Here is a 20,514-nt window from a genome sequence, read left to right on the forward strand (position 1 = left end):
CATCCCATTGGGGTGTTTCTTGTGCTCAGCCTTCAGGAATAATGTCATCCCCATCTCCTCCCCCAGGTCTCATCTAGTGACATGCGCATCGCATTAGGCTTGTGTGATTTTGGACAAGCACTTTGCGAAATGGACGGTAAAACATGACATGTACACGTATACATATATGATGTAGATTTTTGCAAAATCAACAACCAAAATAACGGGTTGTGTTTTTTTTGGTAAACATTTTTATATAGGCCTACTTGTGGCTTAACTGTATTTTCTGTTCAGAACAGAGGCAGAAAACTTCCCAACTGTCCAAACTGACCAGCTGGCCAGCCAAGTGCCCTGGCTGAGTTTTTGCGTACGTGTACTTTGTGCAGACACAGGCTACATATACTTGTACATGCGTACTACACACGCGTATTATGATCATGCTTATATGATGGCCAACCCACCTCATGCCTGTAACTGTGTTGTGTGTTTGGCACAGCAAGGCGGATACAAGCGTACGGTACCTTATCAAACAGCCCAATATATCGCTGTTTGCTGGTCTAGGAACCAGACCACTGGTTCCATAACACCGTATGTATGCTGCTGCTGTACGATACAGATCACAACATTCAGGTACCATCAAACTGCACTATCTAGAGGACAGGCTATTCTGGAAATTCGACTTGAAACCCTGTTTCTCCCCGGCCAAAAAAATCAAATATTATTTGCAGCAGATATTTGAGGAAGCATGCAAGTAGCCCAAAATTTGTACAAAGTGCAGTGAATTTTTTGTTGGGGGGGAGGGGGGCTGAGCCTTGAAGGGGTTTAGATAACTGTGTGAAAATTGAATGTACCGTTCTTGTGCAGTGCCCATTTTTCCGAGACAAGCCAAAAAATGTATATTTATGCTCAATTCACATGGGCTGGCACCCATATAGCCTTGAACTTCAAATGACCCCAACAACAAAACAGTATGTTTAATTGGTTTGGGTGATAAGGAGTGTCTTAACATTTATGCCAAGTTTCAAAAAAAATTGACAGTGGTACGGCGGAGTTTGAGGGGGCTGTGACACAGGCCAAAATCACCCAGCTCGTTAAGGGTTAAGTGGGGGAAAAAACTGTAGTTTAAACAAGTGCTGTTCTGCTGCTAAGATAATGGATACCCTCTGAATCTTAGGTCCTAGAACCACATCTGCAGCAGCTTGTGAAACCACAGAAGCTGTTTATGTTTGGAAGTACCGTTTCAAATGCAACAGCTTACAAGTACATGTATGATTGATTAACGGAATAGGTTGTATTGTGGTTGCTTGGCAATGTACTGTGTGATATGTATTGGTAATGTTTTCTGGGGGAGGGGAAGGGGGAGGAATCTTACAACTGAATAGATTGACGCTGTGCACTGTATTGTGTTATTTTGATTAGTGACAATTACGATAAGCCAGGTACACTGTACATGAAATATGCATAGCACAATGACAAGCACAAGGAAGCAGGTGCAATGTTGATTACACTTTACACATGACAATAAATTTGACCTCTCACAAATGACAGACTACGTTGTTTGAACAATCTGTGTGCCAAATTTCACCCATTGGATTTTTTTTAGTATGTATGTTGTCTCAGACGTGTTTGAAGTTCTCACAGAGAAGGAAAAGCTATCGCATGTAAATTTGTAAAACTATGTTGACTTACAGACGTGATAGAAGAGCCATGTTGCTCTCTGACAACAGAACCCTGCTGCTCTCTCTAAGTCTGTGTTAACTTCTGAGTCACAGATTTGTGATGATCCAGCCGTGTCGATATTAAAGAGTCTTAGTAAGTTTGTGCTTGCTGGTATTTTGTATGAACTAGCAGCTTTCACATTGATACACTCGTGGGTGTACGTGCCAATTTCTAATGTCTCATGAAATGAATTAATTTTGTGTCCAGTAGTTGAATGTGGTTATTGTTTGAATTGCCCTGTGCGGTCTGTCCTCTTCCAGTTTTTCATTGATTAAATTTATTTCCAAATGTGATGATACCCTACCGTTCTAGTGCTCCATTATTCTACATGACTGGATTGTTGGAAGATGTGATGGGTGAAGTTCAAGTGGGTTAATTCACTCCAAGTTCCATTTTTTTGGGTTATGAATGGCCAGCGCTCTGGTCATTCTCACTTGTGCTTCTTAGCATTCACCACTTGACAAGGAGTTCCGATTTGCAAGTTCCCTGACAGTCCCAATTCCTCTGAATAGGATTTTATGTACATCCTAGGAGGTTAGGGTTTTTAAAAATATAAAAATTGTGCAGTCAATTTTACTGCAAATTGGTGTACAGTTAAATATGATTAACACGAGCATGCTTGAGACGGGATTGCGCTTACTATGAGCATATTTCTTCAGTCCCGTTCAAACTGTACACATTCCTATGAGAGAAAAGTTACTTAATACGAGCTGTGCTAAGACAAGGACACGGACAAGACAAGCACTTTGCCAAACCGGCAGTGTCAAAAACCATTGTCCATAGCATTGTTACGAGTTCAATTGAAAATGCCACTTCAAAAGCTACATATAAATCCCAATGGAGCGCGTCAGTAGTTCTCCAATAATGCAAATCCGCTCAGCAATTTGTTCTGCCGTTTTCCACTGATGACTTGTCGACTCTGTACCTTGTGCCGCTAGAGGGGGCTTTATTCAAGATGACAGTGGGTGTTGCGATGTTGCAGCATCAAAGGAGTTTCTATCATAGTGGGTCTAGTCCAATGGGTAAACCTGACTCAGAAATAATGGGATGGAAGTTTTGATGCCAAGGAAAACAAATGCACAAATGATCTTGCCGTGTTTCACAAAGAAAATGTAAATAGGTTTAGGAAATTAAACCCTTCTAAATTTTTCCCCTTTAGTTAACTGATGTCCCAAATTCCCCTTTCAAAGTAAACTCGCACAACCCTGTTGCACATTAAAAATGAAAGTTACTGTTCCATAAATTAAAAGAACGTTTCTACAAAATAGATCCTCTCCCGCCAATTAAGAACCAACAGAAATTCCCCAATTTCACTGCCCTCATACGTCCAGTCCTTACACACATGAACTGCTTCTCAAGCTTAAAATGCCTTACGTGCAACATCGGGTACCAGTTTCCAGGTAGTGCTTCGGCATGGCGTGGCCGGCCATTTACCCCATTGTTTTCTGCTGTTGCATCAATCAAGTAGGCGTATCTGAAATCGTTGTTTTATTCATTTCATTTTTCATTCATATTCATCATATTGATAAATACTGTTTGAAATTTGTTAAGTTAAATATACACGTGTACATTGAATACTAATCCACTGTATATACTGTACCGTACATTACATGTACAGTACATTGCCGTAGTGTATAACAATGCTGGTGCATGTCGCTTGGCTTGTGCTCTATAAATGGGATAAGTGTCAACCCGTTTACTATGAGGGTCACTGTAAGGCAAGGTATTTTGGAGAGTCCCTTTGAGCTTGTATTTAATGTGTTTGACTGTACTAGGTTCTTGTTTACTAGTAAATGGAAAGTGTGCCACTACATGAAAATGTAGGCCTCCCGAATACATAAATTGCCAGCCTCACTGAATATTGACTTTTCCTTTGTTTAGTTGCAGAAATTCTTGGCATAGAAGGAAGAATCTGTAAAATTGAAAGAGTTAAACGTCCATTTTTTCAGGATATGCATTCTGAAAAGTTTTTCCAGGAAAAGCATATTTATAGTGTTGTTTGCCACTGGCATTTATTGCTCTTTGTCGTAGCCATGCGCTCAGCATTCAATCACAGACATAGAAGGAAACCTGCATGTGTCGGTAAATTTTCTGTGAAAAAAGGAAAAGGCAAACATTTTTATCACGGGCTGACCTGGAAAATTGGCATCAGCAACCTGTTATTTTTGGATGTCACAGTCTGCATCATAGCACTTGCTGGTACAACATGGTGCATACCTATTACTGTTAGCATGGGGCTTTTGTTGAGACACGCAGCCACAAAGCCGTTTAGTTTTGTTGACAAAAGTAGTTGCAGTTGTTTACCCCTTCGCGCCGGAACGCGGGTAGAAACGCCGTAAAAATTGAGATCCTCAGCCCACTTTTCAGCTATTGTTCTCGGCTCACGCTCGAGCGAACATGGTGAAAGAAGGCAGACCCTGACTCTTGTATATATGGTAATTGGCCTTTGTGTATAGCCTAGAAATAAAAAGACCGAATTTGCATCATAATCACCAGCTTCACAATAGTCCCCACTTTGAAAAGAGGCAACGGGAATTTGGAAGCTTGAGTAGAGCCGCTTGCCACCGAACAGTCAGCCTTTTCACCGTGTAATTCAAAAAGTGCAGAGCACGCAGGGCCACAAACCGAGAATTTGCGGTTTGGCAGGTGGCCTTCGTGGCCATGTGAGGCTGGAATTCTTGGAGTCGGCTTTCGGAAAGAAATTCCGGCGTCAAGGGGTTAAAGTGCTTTACTTTTGCTTGGCCATTTTGTTTTTTGACACCCGTAGACGGGAAAGATACTTTCATTTGAACTAGCGGAAGAAGACCTTTTTTCTCATCTCTTGTTGACAAGAATTATCCAAGTTCTCTAAAACTTGGTATTTTTGTTTCTTCCCGCCTTGTTGAAAGTACATGCACATTCACTTAACCGCAGGGCTCGAATTCAACGGGTGCAGGTAGCTAAAATGCACCCATTTGTCTCAGAAATGCGCCCGTAAATCATAATCTGGGCACAAATACTTACGCCCGTTTGATTCCATGTACCTGAACATTTTTACTGTTTGTTTCTACTTTTGTCATGACAAATACCTGAACTTTTGGACTTCACTTTGGATCAGCCTTGTCACAGAACCATAACACGGTACTATTTTGTTTACAATGTCACCAAGCGCACGCCGCAGTCTTGCATGTGATGCATGCACACACATGAATGTACACACCCACGCTTACCTGCGGCCAGTGTCATGATTGTATGGAAACTAGCCCCTCATGCGTAAATTCAAGCCAAACGAGTGGATTCAGCTTAGTCTTTATTTTCGCTGATTCCAGTCATAGCTTGAACATGCGGTTTTGAACCATGCTCCAAAATAGCTGGAACCAGCGAAACCAAAGTCTCAGCCTTATCCAGTCATTTCAAAAATGCTTGATTTGCTGCAGTTAGTTCCCTTTTAAGTCTGTGTGCATATGCACGTTGTAAAGGCCCGGTGCCCGACTTTTTGCGTAGCATCGTCAAGCACATGTTTGAGGTTCTGGTTGGTTGCGTACTCACTACTAGTTGTACGTCGTGAGCAATCCGCAAAAGCAATAGCAAGGACCAGGGTCTTTGCTTTTTTTTTCATGAACATATGTCTTTGATATTGTATGGCAGCTACTTGCTACCGTAAAGTGACAAATTCAGCTGTCTAGGGAGCAAGTACTTGTTCCCGTGATGGTTTGCCCAATTCGGAGCCCTGTAACCCCTTCCCTAACTATCCAGCCTTCATGCTCAATTCAGTGGCATCCAACAGCTATGAAAGTGTGAAGCCTGCTGAACCCAACAACATCCAGTGGCTTGAACAGAAGGCCGTTTTTTCACTGGTCACATCAACCAAACTTCGCAGCAAGAGCCTACTGTTGGATATTGTAGGTTTCAGCATGGTTGGGGTTAATGTTTTCCCCCCCAAAAAACTCTTCCAAGAATAAATGGTTGCAACCTACATGTAACTGTTCTATTCTATACTCGAAGATGCTACTGGCTACAGGCCACAGAATGTTTTTTATCAGCCATTAGGAACTCTGCATTGTGAACATGGCCAGATGCGTACATTTGTATTCATGTGTGCAGTGTCAGATGGCAGTGTCAACAACAATTTGAAGTATTGCCATTCTGTGCATTGCCGCCTTGTGCAGCATGTGATATGAATATTTGGAACATGGTGAAATGCCACGGCATTTTCAGTCTGACCGCCAGTTTGGCAGGCAGCATTCATTTCTGCACAGTGTATGATGTTGATGAAATTGGCCCTTTGGGCATGAGCGAAACGTGGTAAAATGTGTTTCTGCATTCTTACATGCTTCACTGACATGCTAAACACCGCTACAATTTTTATCAATGTTTTCCTCCCATGCGCTTAATATAAAACACATCTTCAAGCAAACTGTAAGCACAGAGAAAGGCATTAAAAGTGCCATGCAGTATGGGCTAGTTTTGACACTTGTTGCTGCAAAATTGACCTTGTTTGCTTGAAGATAAGCCTATAAAAAATGTTTTCCTTTGTATCTCAATATCCAGATTGCCTTGCAACGTATAAAGCACCGGAGACCATACAATATTACCCCTACTTTCTCAGGCAAGGTAAAGCCCCAGTACACTATTGGTGATTTTTTGTAACAGTTTTTGTGCACTCCGGGAACTGGCTGAAAATTCTCAGATAATGAAGTAAAGACATGGGGCAGAAAATGTGTCAAGTATGGATTTATCTGGTCAAGTAAACTATTTACCAAAGTATTTCCTCAGCATCCTTCATTGGGTGAGCTTAATATCACGTAAACAAATATCCCATTTTGACAAAAAAGCCAGAAGCCCTTAAAGTAGGTTCATATTAATATTGCCAAACAAATGAAAACCCAGTAAATCTATGTACTGTTAAAATTCCATTGGATTTGTTCTGAACTGAATGTTAACAGAATATTCAGGAAGGTACAATATGAACACAGCGTCATCATTAACCACATTGTTCCATCCACACTAGCAAATGGACATTTTGAGAACTGATATTCTACAGCGTAGTCCATAACAAATCTTGACAAACAGTCAAAACGGTATTCAGCCAGCGTGTTCATATCCACAGTCAGCCTACACTCGGCAAACCTCACCTTATGAAACATTACCAATAGTGTACAAGGGCTTTAAATTTGAAACTTATGCTTTGTTTTGCATATCACTTGGACTTCATTCCCTGTCAAAATGTCGTGGCAGTTTCTGTGTTCTACTTGAGCTGCATGGGGTTTTCCAACGAGTAGATTTTCATACCACCCCAACGAACTGGATACATTCCATGCTGTAAAGTTACGTTCACATGACGTATTTACTCTGCTGACATAATTCAATGCATATGCTTCAGAAATTTTTTGATACCTAAGCATCAGACTCCAGCAGGAAAAAAAAAACCCAGAAAAATGGTTTAAAGATACGTAGACAATTGTTTCAGTGAAATGATTTAAGAAGTTCCGATATGTTTGGGATAAACTGTTACAAGTGAAACACATTTCCTTGTGCACAGGGCCATTTAAGATGAAATGAAGTTAAGTTTGTTTTCCTGTGTGGAATTGCACAGACAACCTTTGAAAACTACTCCAACACTGATAAGTGAAGAACCATTCCAGCAAAGTTTGCAGATTTCCTGTTTTACAAAATTACTTTTCACAAGAACTCAATACTTAGAGTACTTATGTGCTTTTTCCTTACAAAGTTGGTGTGCATTTGTTCACATGGGCTGTGTTTCTCTTTACAGGACAGCATTTCACCCGACTCCAGTGAATGTCCCTGAGCAAAGCGGGCACCCTAGTCTCGACGAAGACACGACTCAGACTACGACAAGCGTATCTCAACAGCCGGCCCAGCACAACCAGAGCTTGACTGCCATGAAAGCTGACATGGTCAGAATTGGTTTACATATCTAATGCATGTATTAGCCTCTCTTACACTACGCCAGCCCTGAAAGGTAGCCAAGGAAGTGGACCCAATCAACCTCTGTGCTGATGACGCCATACTTTGTTTATGTGTGTGCTTTTTTTTAATGGCGTTCAGTAGATCACGGGCCCCACTGGCTCCGTAGAAAAGTGCACATGTAAACAAAAGTGAAGTCATCAGTAGGTAGGCCTATTTCATCAAGTTTCTAAACAAATTGGTCTCCGACAAATTCATAGGCAGTGCAGAGTTAGGTGGACAGTCAGTTGCAGCAAAATGCATCACACCATGTTGCGCAGTAGCTATGCTTGCCAAGCACCTTTTCTCTGACTGTTCCAAATTTGTCATTATCTCGAATGATGGGAACTAACCAAGACAGCAGCAGAGGGATGCTGTGTAGTAGAATAAATCTTACCTTTTGCTTTAAGATACTTCCTCACAGTTACAAACTCATAGTTGCCGGGTCTGTTATTCACTGAGTTATTGTAACTACAGTGTTGTACAATCAATATAACATTCCGCCGTATGTCTCCACAGCCCCAGGCAAACCAGACTGACTCCGCCTCCCAGGTACAGCAGCTGAAGCGGCCAGCCGGCAGGATGACCAACCAGCTCCAGTACCTGCAGAAGACAGTCATGAAGGCACTCTGGAAGCACCAGTTTGCCTGGCCGTTCCACGCACCAGTCGATCCAGAGAAGCTCAGCCTACCGGTAATATTGCCCATTTGGGTTGTTGCTTCTAAATTGTTTGGGTCTGAAAAGAGGAGTTGGAAACTTGCCTGCTGTTCAGTCAGTTTGGTTCACACCATAGCGTTAGTTATGTGGTTGAACATTGCTCGCTGAACGAGACCTTCCAAACATCTACCCTGTTTATGTCGCAGCCCTGAGCCTCATTACCTGCCGCATCATGTTGTCTCTGCCTTGTACTCCAACAAAAGCCAGGATGACAGTAGAAATTCTGTAATGGGCCAATGATTGCCCCCTACTATCAATCCACTCTGCCTGTCAACTTCTTGCATTTAGGATTCTTTGCTTATCAGTCGCATCCTTCAAGGCACTCTGTATTCAGAGCAGTGACGTGCCTTGTTCACTGGAAATTGCTTACGCTCGCAACATAAGCTGGACGTGAAAGTCTGGAGCTGAAATTTTTCACGTTTGTATTATGTAGGGATAAGGCTGATACGCCTATGCTGCCTTCCAGACTGGTCCATTTGGTGTCTTGGCTTACAAGGTACCACTTCTAAAGGCACACCTGGCTGACTGCAGAATTATTTGCAAGAGAAGCAAGGTGCATGATAATTATCCCCAAACTCTCCCCCCCCCCCCCCCCGGCAGGATTACTTCAAGATCATCAAGCATCCGATGGACCTGGGTACCATCAAGAAGAAGCTGGAAAGCAATAGCTACTACAGTGCCAAGGACTGCATCTCAGACTTCAATCTTATGTTCACTAACTGCTATGTCTACAACAAACCCGGAGAGGTAAGCCCTCAACAGGGAGTGTTCTCCCCCTGCATCTTGGAACCCGTAGGCAACATACTGTAACTTGCTGGAGCCGTGCGGGAAATCTCAGTTATTTGGGGCTGAATATCCTTCTGTATCATTCTGTACGTGGAATTTGGCAGTGCTGGTTGTATTAGTGCTGCTATCAACACCCTGTGAGCCCCATTTGCGAACGACCCAAAGATATCTCTTTTTTTCTGTAAAAAGGATTAGTCCTTTTTTGGCATTTTCACTGTGCGCGTGTGTTCTTTGCTGCATCTGCCATGGTTTTGGCACCAGTAATTTTACAAAGCTGTAATATATTTGCCTTGGCATTGGATCCACATCAGGGCATCAAATGCGTTGCATTTAAATATGATTCTCATGTGCAATCTGTGACTTGTTCTATCACTCAAGTAAATCCAGACTGATGCTTTTCTGTGATGATGTTTTACCTTACCTACTCTGCCATTACAAGATGATGTAACGTCCAGATCTGAGAAAAGCACCCAATCCCCACTTTAGTTGCCATTTCGTTCTTTGCATGGATCTGATGATGCTCTGACCCGTTGCTTGTCGGCTCCAACCTAACTTGCACCGGTTTTAAAATAAGCACAAAATTCTGCACAAGAGCCTTAGTAAATTTATTATGCGGTAAAATACGTCTTCATCATGCGTGTAATGGGAATGCAAGCAAAGCTACAAATCTTGAGCCATTAAATTAAGTGAGCAAGGTTGCAGTATACTGCATGAAAATGGCACTATGTCGCAGTGTTTTGGTGGAAGGGTTTTCAGTATTGTAATAGTTACTTCATTGTTTCTGTGGTAACAGGATGTTGTACTGATGGGCCAAGCCTTGGAGAAACTCTTCCTTACCAAAGTGGCGCAGATGCCTCAGGAGGAGGTGGAGTTGCCACCCCCATCAAAAGTGGGAGCTGGAGACGACCCCTTGACGGGGGGCAAGAAAGGCAAACGGGGACGCGGCAGGGGCGCACCCCAAAGTGAGCGTGGCCTCTGATTTTGAGTTGCGAAAGTATTTAAAAGGGTTGGGGGGGGTGAATGAGCACGTTGGAAATCTGCTGTGACAAATGAGATTATTGCCTGTGACTGAGGCATGCGGCATGTTCTTAGGAATACTTTCCAGAAGTAATGAAGTAATGGCATTGGTAAGTGCTTGTGTTGGCACTGTGCTGTAACAAAGGAGGGCACTTGGAGAGCCCAAGACAGTGCCTGGAAGACTCTGATGATCCATAGGTATATCTCTGTTCTTGGTTCATCTGCCTCAGCCGTATACATGAGGTTAGATGGCGTTTGGGGACTTTCCAATTATGGCACTGTATCTCAATTTCACTAGCGAATGTGCATATAATCCAGTAGCTAACTTTTTTACAGCATTGATGGCTCGATACCCTGGTTGTCTTAGGTGCAAATGACGTGCCATACAGTTACCACCAAATTTTGGACACAAGGGATTAAACAGTGTCTGGAAAATGACATTAAAGGAATTCAGAATTTTCAGGTTCCCAATTAGAAGAGGTACCAAACAGATCAATTTACTCACCCGTGTTCTGAATCGCTTCCTTTGCAGGAGCCGCTGCCGCCACCGCAGCGGCGGCAGTCACCCCTTCTGCCCATCTTGCCGAGAACAACCACACCTCACCCTCCACAAGGCCAGCGGCCCCTACCTCAAGACCAACCCCAAACACCCGGCCCACGCCCCCCACCACGAGGCCCACCCCTGCCAGGCCGGGGCCACCCAGCATCCCCACCCAGCAGCAAGCAGCTCCCATAGAACCTGTATTGCCACCCCCTCCTGTCCATCCCGGCGGCAAAGGACAGATGTCCTCTCCACCTCAAGGAGTATCAAAAGTAAGTGGCTAGTGTGCAGTGGAACTGCATTAGGGTGTTTTTGCCACCGCCGTGATACAGTGTCGTAGGTTAATTTCAATTTTGCTCAGGGACGTTTGATACAAAGTGCCTTTTAAGTTCAGTCGGTGATTATTTTGTCAAGTTCAGACCTCATGGGCATGGGCCTTAGTCCCTTCCAAGGACCATTATAGAAACCCTTTTCACATGAGGCGAAAGGAACACTTGTCTGTGGCGAAGTGACTACTGCAGCTTTCTCATGTTGCTGGTTGATTCGGCTGTGGACCGGACAAGGGTTTGGGGTCAGAGTTATACAGGGCATAGCAGATGTGACTCCAGTCTTTCCAGCATGGGGATTCCTCAGCTTTTGATTCATAATTTGTTAGGTACAAATTGAATTTGAGTTTAATTGTTACAAATATTCCATAGGGTGTACCCAAAAAGTTAAATATGATTCTCATAAGTGCTGAAAGTGCTATAAATAACGAACATAGTACACAATGCTAGGATGTTACTAGACTAGTTTGCAATGGAGGATAAAAATTTCAGCGACCAACCTGTTTCGTTGATGCAGCACTTGGTCTCAATGTTAGTCACTATACTTCTTATATAAGTCAAGTTGTTTAACAATGTAGGTCAGGAAAGGAGTGAAGCGGAAAGCAGACACCACCACCCCCAGCACCACGCCGAGCGTCCCCAGCGCCCTGCATAATTCCTTCTCCCCGCTGGACATGGCGGCCGCCCCCAAGCCCAACAAGATTGCCACCCGGCGGGAGAGCGGCCGGCAGATCAAGCCACCCAAGCGGGAGCTGCCGGACGAGGAGGCCCAGCACCAGAAGGGCAAGAAGTCCAAACTCTCCGTCCAGCTGCGGCACTGCTATGGCATCCTCAAGGAAATGCTCTCCAAAAAACATGCAGTGAGTTTTTTTTTGGGGGGGGGGTTTAAATCTATGTAATTCTCTGACTTTGCTACAGATTCCCCAGAAATAGCTTGTTCAAACCGATAGGATTTAATGTTTATCAGATGAGTTCTCAGCTCAATCCAAAACAGACCTAACATGCTGAGCTGCCCTTGACTGTAACTTGTAAAGTGACTTCTCAATCCAATGGAATACAACTTTGCCTTGTTTCTCTGTTGCCTGCCGAGCCCAACAGAATGTAATACCCCATGCGAACACTGCATGTTTATTGGTTGCCTGCTGAATTCAACATTTCCCTCTTTCTTTTGTGTCCCTGTCACATCTGACATGATCTTCTAAGTTCAGAACACATTTTGTAATTTCCCGTATTGATGAAGTAATGCAAATTACCTGCCAAACAACTAGAAATAGTTTGAAATCAATTTCGCTGATATGTTCATGTCAAATTACTCAGTTCAGGTGTAACAGGAGACACAAAAATGTCAAACTTTTGGACCCCGAATTTATAAAATGACCCTCAACTGCTAACAGATTTCAGTGGGAGCAAGGAGTTTCCACTAAACCAAACAGGATCCAACAGCAGGAGCAAATCGTTGGATCTTTTGTAATTAGCAGCATTTCTACTAAGTGTGGCAGGGCACACTGTATAACTTGATACGATTGGGGCTTGTGTTTGCCCAGTTCATTACACTGCACCACCAAATCCACCAGACCACGCTGACGCATTTTGCCACATTCAGAATGCTTCTCATTTCCTTGGTGCTGCATTCTGTTGCACTGAGCAGAGTTCCTCAAGAGAATGTGATTGGGGTTAGGGGCTGATGTGTCATTGTGGCTTTTGTGACAAGAAGCAGGAGTGTCATTACATTGTCGTTTGACTGAATAGAGGAGAAGGCAGTTGACGTAGTGTACCTCTTGGGCATGGGCCTCTGGTCTCTGTAAGGGGGCAATGAGAGTTGCCTTAAATCACAGGAGGTTATAGAAAGCCAAGTCTCTGGGTTAATCCCAACCTGTCTCCCCTTACATGGAGCAGGTTGTTTCATGGCAGAGATACATTCAGCCGGAGAGTGTGGTGTTTGACAAATTTGTTCCCCCCCCCCAAAAAAAACACTCCAAAACATAGCTTGGCTCTCGGAAGAGTGATGCAAGGAAGTGTAAGAGAATGAACTGTTGATTGTATATCGTAGTGGTCAACATGTTTGAAATGTATGACTTCTCGTTTTAAAGAAGTCTCTGTTTGCCAGCCTGTATTTCTTTGTCTTTGAAGTACAACCAATAAGGAGATTGGTACTGCTGCGATGAAACTGCTTATGCAACCTATGTCAGTGACATATTGAACTCAAGAGAGAAATATTTTTAGAACTGAAGTTCTTATTGTTTGTCGCCGTTGCTGTAGATGTATGCCTGGCCATTCTTCAAACCTGTCGATGCTGACGTGCTGGGTTTACACGACTACCATGACATCATCAAGCACCCCATGGACCTTGGAACAATAAAGGTTAGTTTCTCGACGATACGTCCGAGTGATCTGCCATGTATTCCATTTTCTGTTACTTTGTCAGGAATTACTGGTTGGATATGAAGCGATTACAATTTACACAGTCAGTTTAGCATTTTGACCATACAGATTTGGGGCAATAATAAAAGAATGGTGGCAGTTTCTTACTGGGAACAGATAAACTGTGTCTGTAGCAAGGTGCAGTGTCGCCTTTTTGCTAAGAGTGGAAGCGAAGGATATGTATTGTATATTCAAATGTTGAATGCCTCTTGCCATCAGGAAAAACTAGAAAACCGGGTTTACAAGAACGCCAACGAGTTCGCTGCCGACATGCGGATGATGTTCACAAATTGCTACAAATACAACCCCCCAGACCATGACGTTGTCAACATGGCAAGAAAACTGCAGGTTTGTGTTATATATTTGCTGGAAGGAACGATTCAAACTGGAAAAAAACATTGGATCTGATGTGTCTTGGCACTGTCAGATTTTTAGTTTGAGTATTGATTGAAATTTTACCTGCATGGATGTAAGCACGAGTTCAGGAGCACATTTTAACAAGTCTTGTCAGTATGGCTCAGGACGTGGCGATCATGAAACTCAGTACAATGAAATGGTCTTGCCTCGGGTACATGATACCATAATAGTCGGAGTTTCCTGCCCGCAGGATGTGTTTGAAGTGCGGTTTGCTAAGATGCCTGACGAGCCGGTGACGGCAGATGAAGACAACGAAGACGAAGAGGGCAAAGACAGCGAGGCAAGCAGTCACGGCTCAACCTCGGGGTCGTCGTGTTCTGACGATGACAGCGAAGCTGAGAGGGAAAGTCAGTTATCAAAGCTGCAGGCACAGGTCAGTGTGATAACAATGTACTGATTGGTTAGATTGCAAACAGCGTTTTCCCCAGTAAAATGTGAGAAGTGGTCTGGTAGTTGTATTTCTGAAGTAATGTTGGGACGGCTTCTGAGAAATGTTGCAGAAACGCGATGACGAGTTGCTTGAATGTGTTTAGTGGGGGAGGCTCTTGGGTAACATGATGATAACCTTTGCGTGTCAAATGAGCCAAGAGTTCTAACCTAGTCTCGCAGCATGTGATCTGGAACAGTTGATTCAGTATGACTGCTGTGAAGCTAGGAATGGTAAGAGTTGGCTGTGACTTTTGAAGGTTTCTGATTTGTGGAAGGACAAAGTGCTCTTTAGACAAGGATCTTTTTTCGATGTACCCGTTCAGTAGATGACTTGAAATGACAGCTGCAAACTCACCGGCTGTAGAAAGTTTACTGATGTATACTCTAAAGGGCAGTAATCTCTTTTTCCATGTCTTTTGATTCATAACCTTCCCAGACCCATCAAACCCAAGAATGGGTTCAGTAGAATTGTAGGATTGATAGAGCTAAACACTTTTTCAAGGTTCAAAGTTAAGATTGTGATGATGAAGATCTAGGAAGTTGCTTCAGAAGAAGAAATGTCTTCAAGGTATGAAAGAGGGGAAAAGGAATGTATAGTATTGATATTTTTCTGTCTGACTGATTGGAAGAAAAAATGTTGATGTCCGGGTGCCTGGCTGTAAGTTAGTGCTGGACTTCCTGGAAACCCTTATTCAAGTTGTACAAGGTTGGTGTTTGTTCCTCTTGCAGCTGAAATCAGTACATGAACAACTGACGGCGCTCTCCCAAGCCTCACAGAACCGGGCCAAGAGGAAGAAGGAGCACAAGAAGAAGCGGAGAAAGGACAAGGATGGGGAGAACCACCACGCCCCACCGGAGAAGGACAAGGACCACCATCGCAGCGGAGGAGGAGGAGTGGTGGAGCCTGTGGAGAAGGAAGGCAGCCGCGGGGAGAAGCCCGCCAAGGTTAAGGAGGAGGCCGAGCCCAAGGTCAAGGAGGAGGTGGAGACCAAGGCGGCCAAGCCCAAGAAACCTAGGGCCAAGACCAACAAGGCCAAGGCTGGAGGGGATAAGGCCACTAAGGCTTCCAAGACGAAGAAGAGCTCGAGCAGGTAGCATCACCAACTAATAACTTGCCCCCTCTCAAACACCATCAGGCACTGATGTTTATTGTCATAGAATTAGCTTCTCATTAACCCGTTTATAGTGCAAGAGACCATCTTGGTGACTTTTTTAGTGGCACTGGGCCACTGCAATGTTTAAAGATACATCATTTGTTTCTTAAATTCGAGAACTGCTGAATTCTTGTAGGACAAAATAAGAGACGTAATCAAGAAGCATTCTTTGTTTCCTCTGTTCTCCCTTTCACACTGGTAGCTCCAAGAGGTCAAAGGCTGTCGTCCCTGCATACGACAGCGAAGACGAGGACATGGCCAAACCAATGTCCTACGACGAGAAGAGGCAGCTGAGCCTGGACATCAATAAATTACCAGGTTAGGACATAAGGAGGGGCGGGACTAGAAGGACTGAAGGGGGAGGAGGTTTGACAGTGAAGGAGGCATTACCTCGCCTGTGAAGTGTGAAAAGCTTTGGTTTCAGCACAAGCAAAAAGCGTGTCCAAAATTATGTTAAGAGTGGGAGGATATAGGATTAAGTAAAAATATACAAGTCCTGCCTTTGGCACCACTTTTTTCTTTGCTAATCGCAGGTTGTTAATGAAAGGCAAAGACTAGTGGTTACTTTAAAGAACAGGAAACAGGTTTTGGAGGATTCAGGAATGTTTCTGGTCGAAACATTCATGGAATCAAGGCCAGCATGTAGCTAGTTTGAGTGGGCAGTGGACATACACCCCTTGAGATGGAATTAACCCTAACCCCCTAGGCTCCTGCACTAGAAAGCACACTGAACCTCACAAAATCCAACAGGTTCATGTACTTGTCTATGTACTTGTGTGTGCAGGTTAGTGTACCAAACCTGATAAACTCCAACAGAATGAGCCCGTTGGAGTTTGAGTGATATGGTATGGATGGGTCTATGCAGTATAGGATGACTTGCACTGAACAGTACCAAACCTGACAAAATCAAGCATAGTCCAACAATTGGTACAGCAAGCCAGACACTGCCAGTGACCCGTGTGTGTCCCAACTCACACAGAAGAATCCAACACCATCTCCCTGGGCCTCTCATCCCAAGTCTCGCAAAATTCAACAAGAATTTCCTCGGGTACGGTACCAAACCTGCCAAAACCTCACAAAACCTGCTGTTGGAGTATGGCAGGTTTTGGGTTGTTGGGGTAAAGGAAAGATGCTGACCCAGTGTGAATGTCTGTTGTCTCGACAGGTGACAAACTTGGAAGAGTTGTCCACATCATCCAGTCCCGGGAGCCGGCGCTGAAAGACTCCAATCCCGACGAGATCGAGATTGACTTTGAGAACCTCAAGTCCTCCACGCTGCGCGAGCTGGAGAGATATGTTATGTCCTGCTTACGGAAAAAGCCACGGAAACCGTATGGTGAGTGGAGACATTTGCCTTGGCGTGCTATATGTTACTGCATGTTCATGCTTACTCCCTGTCATGTTCAGCTTTTAGACTACAATTGGAAGATCCAATATCCGGAGAAGCAGAAGTGGTCTTCCTTGTGAAATAATTGGTTCTAAGAGAACCTTTCAATTGCCTTATGAACCACCTACAGTTCGAAGGGTTTGCAAGATTGACAACAAATTTCGCCAAAGGCCTATTTTATGTGGGGATTATGTGTCTGTGAAAGCGTAACCAAAGAGTATCTCATTAGACTTGTGATTCAAAAACAATTTTTCTGGTCTTACTTTGCAGCCTCCAAAAAGGCACAGGGTAAATCAAAAGAGGAGGCAGTCAAAGAGAAGAAACAGGAGCTGGAGAAGAGACTACAGGCAGTCAGCGGTCAGCTCGGTGGCGGGTTCCAGAAGAAATCAGCCAAGAAAGGTACCTAGACAAGTCGATACCTTGGGGCCTCTTTGTCCAAAGGCATACCTCCTTCAGGCATGGACGTCTGGTCTCTCTTGACAGGGACGGAGAGAGTTGCCTTAAATCACAGGAGGTTATAGAAAGCCAAGTCTCTTGGTTAATCCCAACATGTGTCCCCTTGCATGGAGCAGGTTATTTCATGGCAGAGATACACATAATGTCATTTCGGTGGTGGTTGAAGGGGCTTCTTGCCCAATTCAACCGTTGGCTACTGTTAAGTCTCTGAAAGCCTGGGTGAACTTATCATGGGTAATCATGGGTGAACTTTGCTTCCTTTTCTCTCACAGTTGTGGAGATCAGCCATTACCTGTGCAATCTCCAACAAGATTCTGTGTGATTTGTTCTTACGTTGAGGGTTAGGGCCACGCTGTATGTAGAGTCTGGGTACTGTTCCTTTGCCCTTGGGCTTGATGACTCTTTGAAAAGTACAAAGGTCGTGGCAATGGATTTCTACAGAGTTGTAGATTTTCAAGGGTTTTCAAAAGCTGCTAGCAGAAATTCTGCTGGACCTGGTGGTAAGTCACTGCATTTAAATGGTGAGTTTCTAAGTTTGTCGAGTTTAAGACTGGTGATTTAGGATACTGTTAAAACCAGTATGACAGACGGTATGTCTTACGTCTTGGTAGGAAAAAGTTGTGACATCGCTCAGTGTTTGGTTTTTTTTCCCCTTCTGCAGCTCAGCAAGAAGCTCTGGATAGCCTGGTAGATGTCGGCGGCACCAACCGGCTCAGCGCTAGCAGCAGCAGTTCGTCGGGCACCGACAGTAGCAGCAGCTCCAGCTCCAGTTCAAACTCATCCGACAGCAGTGACTCAGAGTCAGGTAGCTAGACTTCTCCGTATCGTAGACCTTGGGCCGTGCAGTGGGCATTGCGGGTTCCTTCGCGTGAAGTCTGTTGGCTCTCGAGCCATTCCGAATAGGAATTTTACGGGCTGTGGCTTTGCTCTTTTTTGCCATGGGGTCTGTGTTGAAGGTAACTTATCCACAGCCATCAGAGAAGAAGCCTGTATTAGACTGTCAAATAGGTTGGTTCTGGGGATGCAGTGATCCAGATTGTAGCAATCTGCAACCACTCTTCAGGAACCAGATGAAGAAGCCCACTGCATGACGAAGGTCTGTAGGTCTTATTTATATATACACAGTGGAGCAATTCAAGGCTTGTACGCAAACCGTCATCAGATGTCTGTACTGAGGACTTGAGTAGAGTTTGGTATAGCAGGTGGATAAGGGGGAAAAATTTGTCATGTGATGATGCTAACACTTTCATGTCTTTTCTATAAAGTTCTCAGATTGGGGTTCTGAGATTTAAAAGATTGGGAACATCAATCCGTTCAGCATTTAAAAAATCGTAAAAACATGTATTCTGTTCCATCTGATGGGAGTGACACATAGTATGAGAGGAACAGTGTACCAAGTCACAGCGTCCACAGTTTGGTGCGACATTCTGCATAAAGAATAATGAAATACAATTCGTCTCCAATGGATGAATGAAAAATAAAATTTTAAACTCTAGCACGGCACTTTCAAAACAGACTCCAGGAAATGGGGAGAGAACTTTTAATCTGCATTTAATGCAGTTCAGTTTGCGGACTGAAATTGACGGTCTTGTGCTGCATTTTGATAAAAACCAAACCAATTCCAACATTGTGCGATATTCGTGTATAATAGTTAAACAAGCGGAAGAAAACCACATAAAATCAATTGAAAAATGATTTTGCAGAATGGCAGGCAAGCATGCTTTAAGATGAGACAGTTGTACATGGATATTTGTTCACTGCCATACATTTTGTTGGTCCAACCTGCATTGTGTACTTGCATGAGCGTTTGCGGGAAAAAAACAGACAAAAGAATTATTTAGGAAGTGTGATGCTATCACCGAATGATTGGTCGCTCGCTTCGCGAGGATTGTACCAACCTATTTGAAGACTCGTTAATTTTGGTCTCTCTTTTTGTACTTTTTGAGAGCACTTTGGTTTTTTTTTTTTTTCCTGTACACCACGAAATCATGTGTCTTAAGGAATGGCATGGAAGTTACTGGTCACTTGATCAAACACTAGCCAGAAAGCCAGGCCTTCAAACCACCAGTTGGCCTGACAGGGGGGCGAACCATCTAAAGAAGGATGCACTGCCACCACTAAAAGACAACCTGTCATTTTTCAGAGAGGGTTTTATTCAAGAGATTGTTTTTTTCTTCTGCTCTTGTTCGGCCAGCCTTTAAAAGTGGCTTTTGTGTCATCACAACATTCGTTTTACCTTTTTTTTTGTCTCCTGTTCTGGCTAGCTTGGCGGCCAGGGAGGGATGAACTCCGCCAGGAAGTTCATTTTTCTTGCCTTTCTGAGTTTAGCCCGGCGTGGAGGTCTGTGTCTGTGGCAGGTTAATTTGTGGGTGTGTGTGTGTGTGTGTGTGTGTGTGTGCGATTGAGTCATTGCCTCGTGAGCTTAATACTGTTGTTAACTAGTGGTCATCAACCTGGTCTCCAAGTGAGCCCTAGAATAACAAACGGGGGCCAAGTGGGGTGTTTTTTGGGGTACCTCCCATGGTCACTTCCACAGAATGGACCTGAATGTCACAGTGTTCCTTGTAATGGAGAGCTGTCTCTCTGCTCGATGTTGCCATGTCCCTTCCCCTCCTTACTCCCAACTTCTCCCCCCCTCAGTGGGTATGCCAACATTAGGTGCTCGCACTAGCCTTCACTTGACATAGCCAACTGGTGTCTCTTTATCCCGTCACGTTGAATTGTCGGATGCAATTGGATGCAACCAAACAAAAAAAAGAAACCGAGAAAAGCCCGGACTGGAACAACCGGACTGGTAGGCCAGTGCAGTAGGCCACCGCTTGACAGCTGGCCCGTGTGTTGAACAAACTAGTCTATGCCATTCTTGCAGACACATGCTTGAACATTTGCTGCTGACACAATACTAGCTTATAAGACTCATCTGGTTTTTGAGTAAATATGTACATCTCTAATTATCCTGTTCTTAAACTCCAGCTTGTTCTACTAAAGCATGTTTATAGTCGTTATACTCTGAATGTAGAGATACTACTGTGTGTGTGTTTTTTTTTTAAATCGGTCCCTTTGTCACTTTGCAATCAAAAACGTTTAAAGTCCCATTTCACAAGTAGTTCCGTATTCCCCTGAAATACTTTTTTTTGGTAGGGTAGTTGATAGGATGTGCAAACTTCAATTGCCCTCTTCAATAAATGTGGCAAGTCCACTTTTTTCTATCGATCTGCA

The 20,514-nt window shown here is 43.8% G+C and overlaps 1 protein-coding gene across 6 annotated transcripts in view; it reads left to right on the plus strand.

Moving 5' to 3' along the window:
• brd4 (bromodomain containing 4) overlaps positions 1–20,514 on the plus strand; it is a 35,601-nt gene that overhangs the window by 1,188 nt on the left and 13,899 nt on the right. For 2 of the 6 annotated variants that reach the window (XM_087143109.1, XM_087143110.1), the window contains exons 2-16: positions 6,229–6,291; positions 7,451–7,595; positions 8,164–8,337; positions 8,962–9,108; positions 9,941–10,109; positions 10,697–10,977; positions 11,610–11,891; positions 13,291–13,392; positions 13,672–13,800; positions 14,060–14,242; positions 15,028–15,389; positions 15,655–15,770; positions 16,618–16,788; positions 17,110–17,238; positions 17,957–18,100. In XM_087143109.1, coding sequence (XP_086999235.1) covers positions 7,581–7,595; positions 8,164–8,337; positions 8,962–9,108; positions 9,941–10,109; positions 10,697–10,977; positions 11,610–11,891; positions 13,291–13,392; positions 13,672–13,800; positions 14,060–14,242; positions 15,028–15,389; positions 15,655–15,770; positions 16,618–16,788; positions 17,110–17,238; positions 17,957–18,100 — 2,404 coding nt within the window. In that variant the 5' untranslated portion in view covers positions 6,229–6,291; positions 7,451–7,580. The remainder of the gene's footprint in view (positions 1–6,228; positions 6,292–7,450; positions 7,596–8,163; positions 8,338–8,961; positions 9,109–9,940; positions 10,110–10,696; positions 10,978–11,609; positions 11,892–13,290; positions 13,393–13,671; positions 13,801–14,059; positions 14,243–15,027; positions 15,390–15,654; positions 15,771–16,617; positions 16,789–17,109; positions 17,239–17,956; positions 18,101–20,514) is intronic. The other 4 variants (XM_087143111.1, XM_087143112.1, XM_087143108.1 and 1 more) reach the window with 2 other exon arrangements.

Source organism: Acanthaster planci, linkage group LG11 (genome assembly GCF_054643075.1).
Source record: "Acanthaster planci isolate LZ-2023a linkage group LG11, COTS_SCS, whole genome shotgun sequence".
NCBI classification, from domain to species: domain Eukaryota; kingdom Metazoa; phylum Echinodermata; class Asteroidea; order Valvatida; family Acanthasteridae; genus Acanthaster; species Acanthaster planci.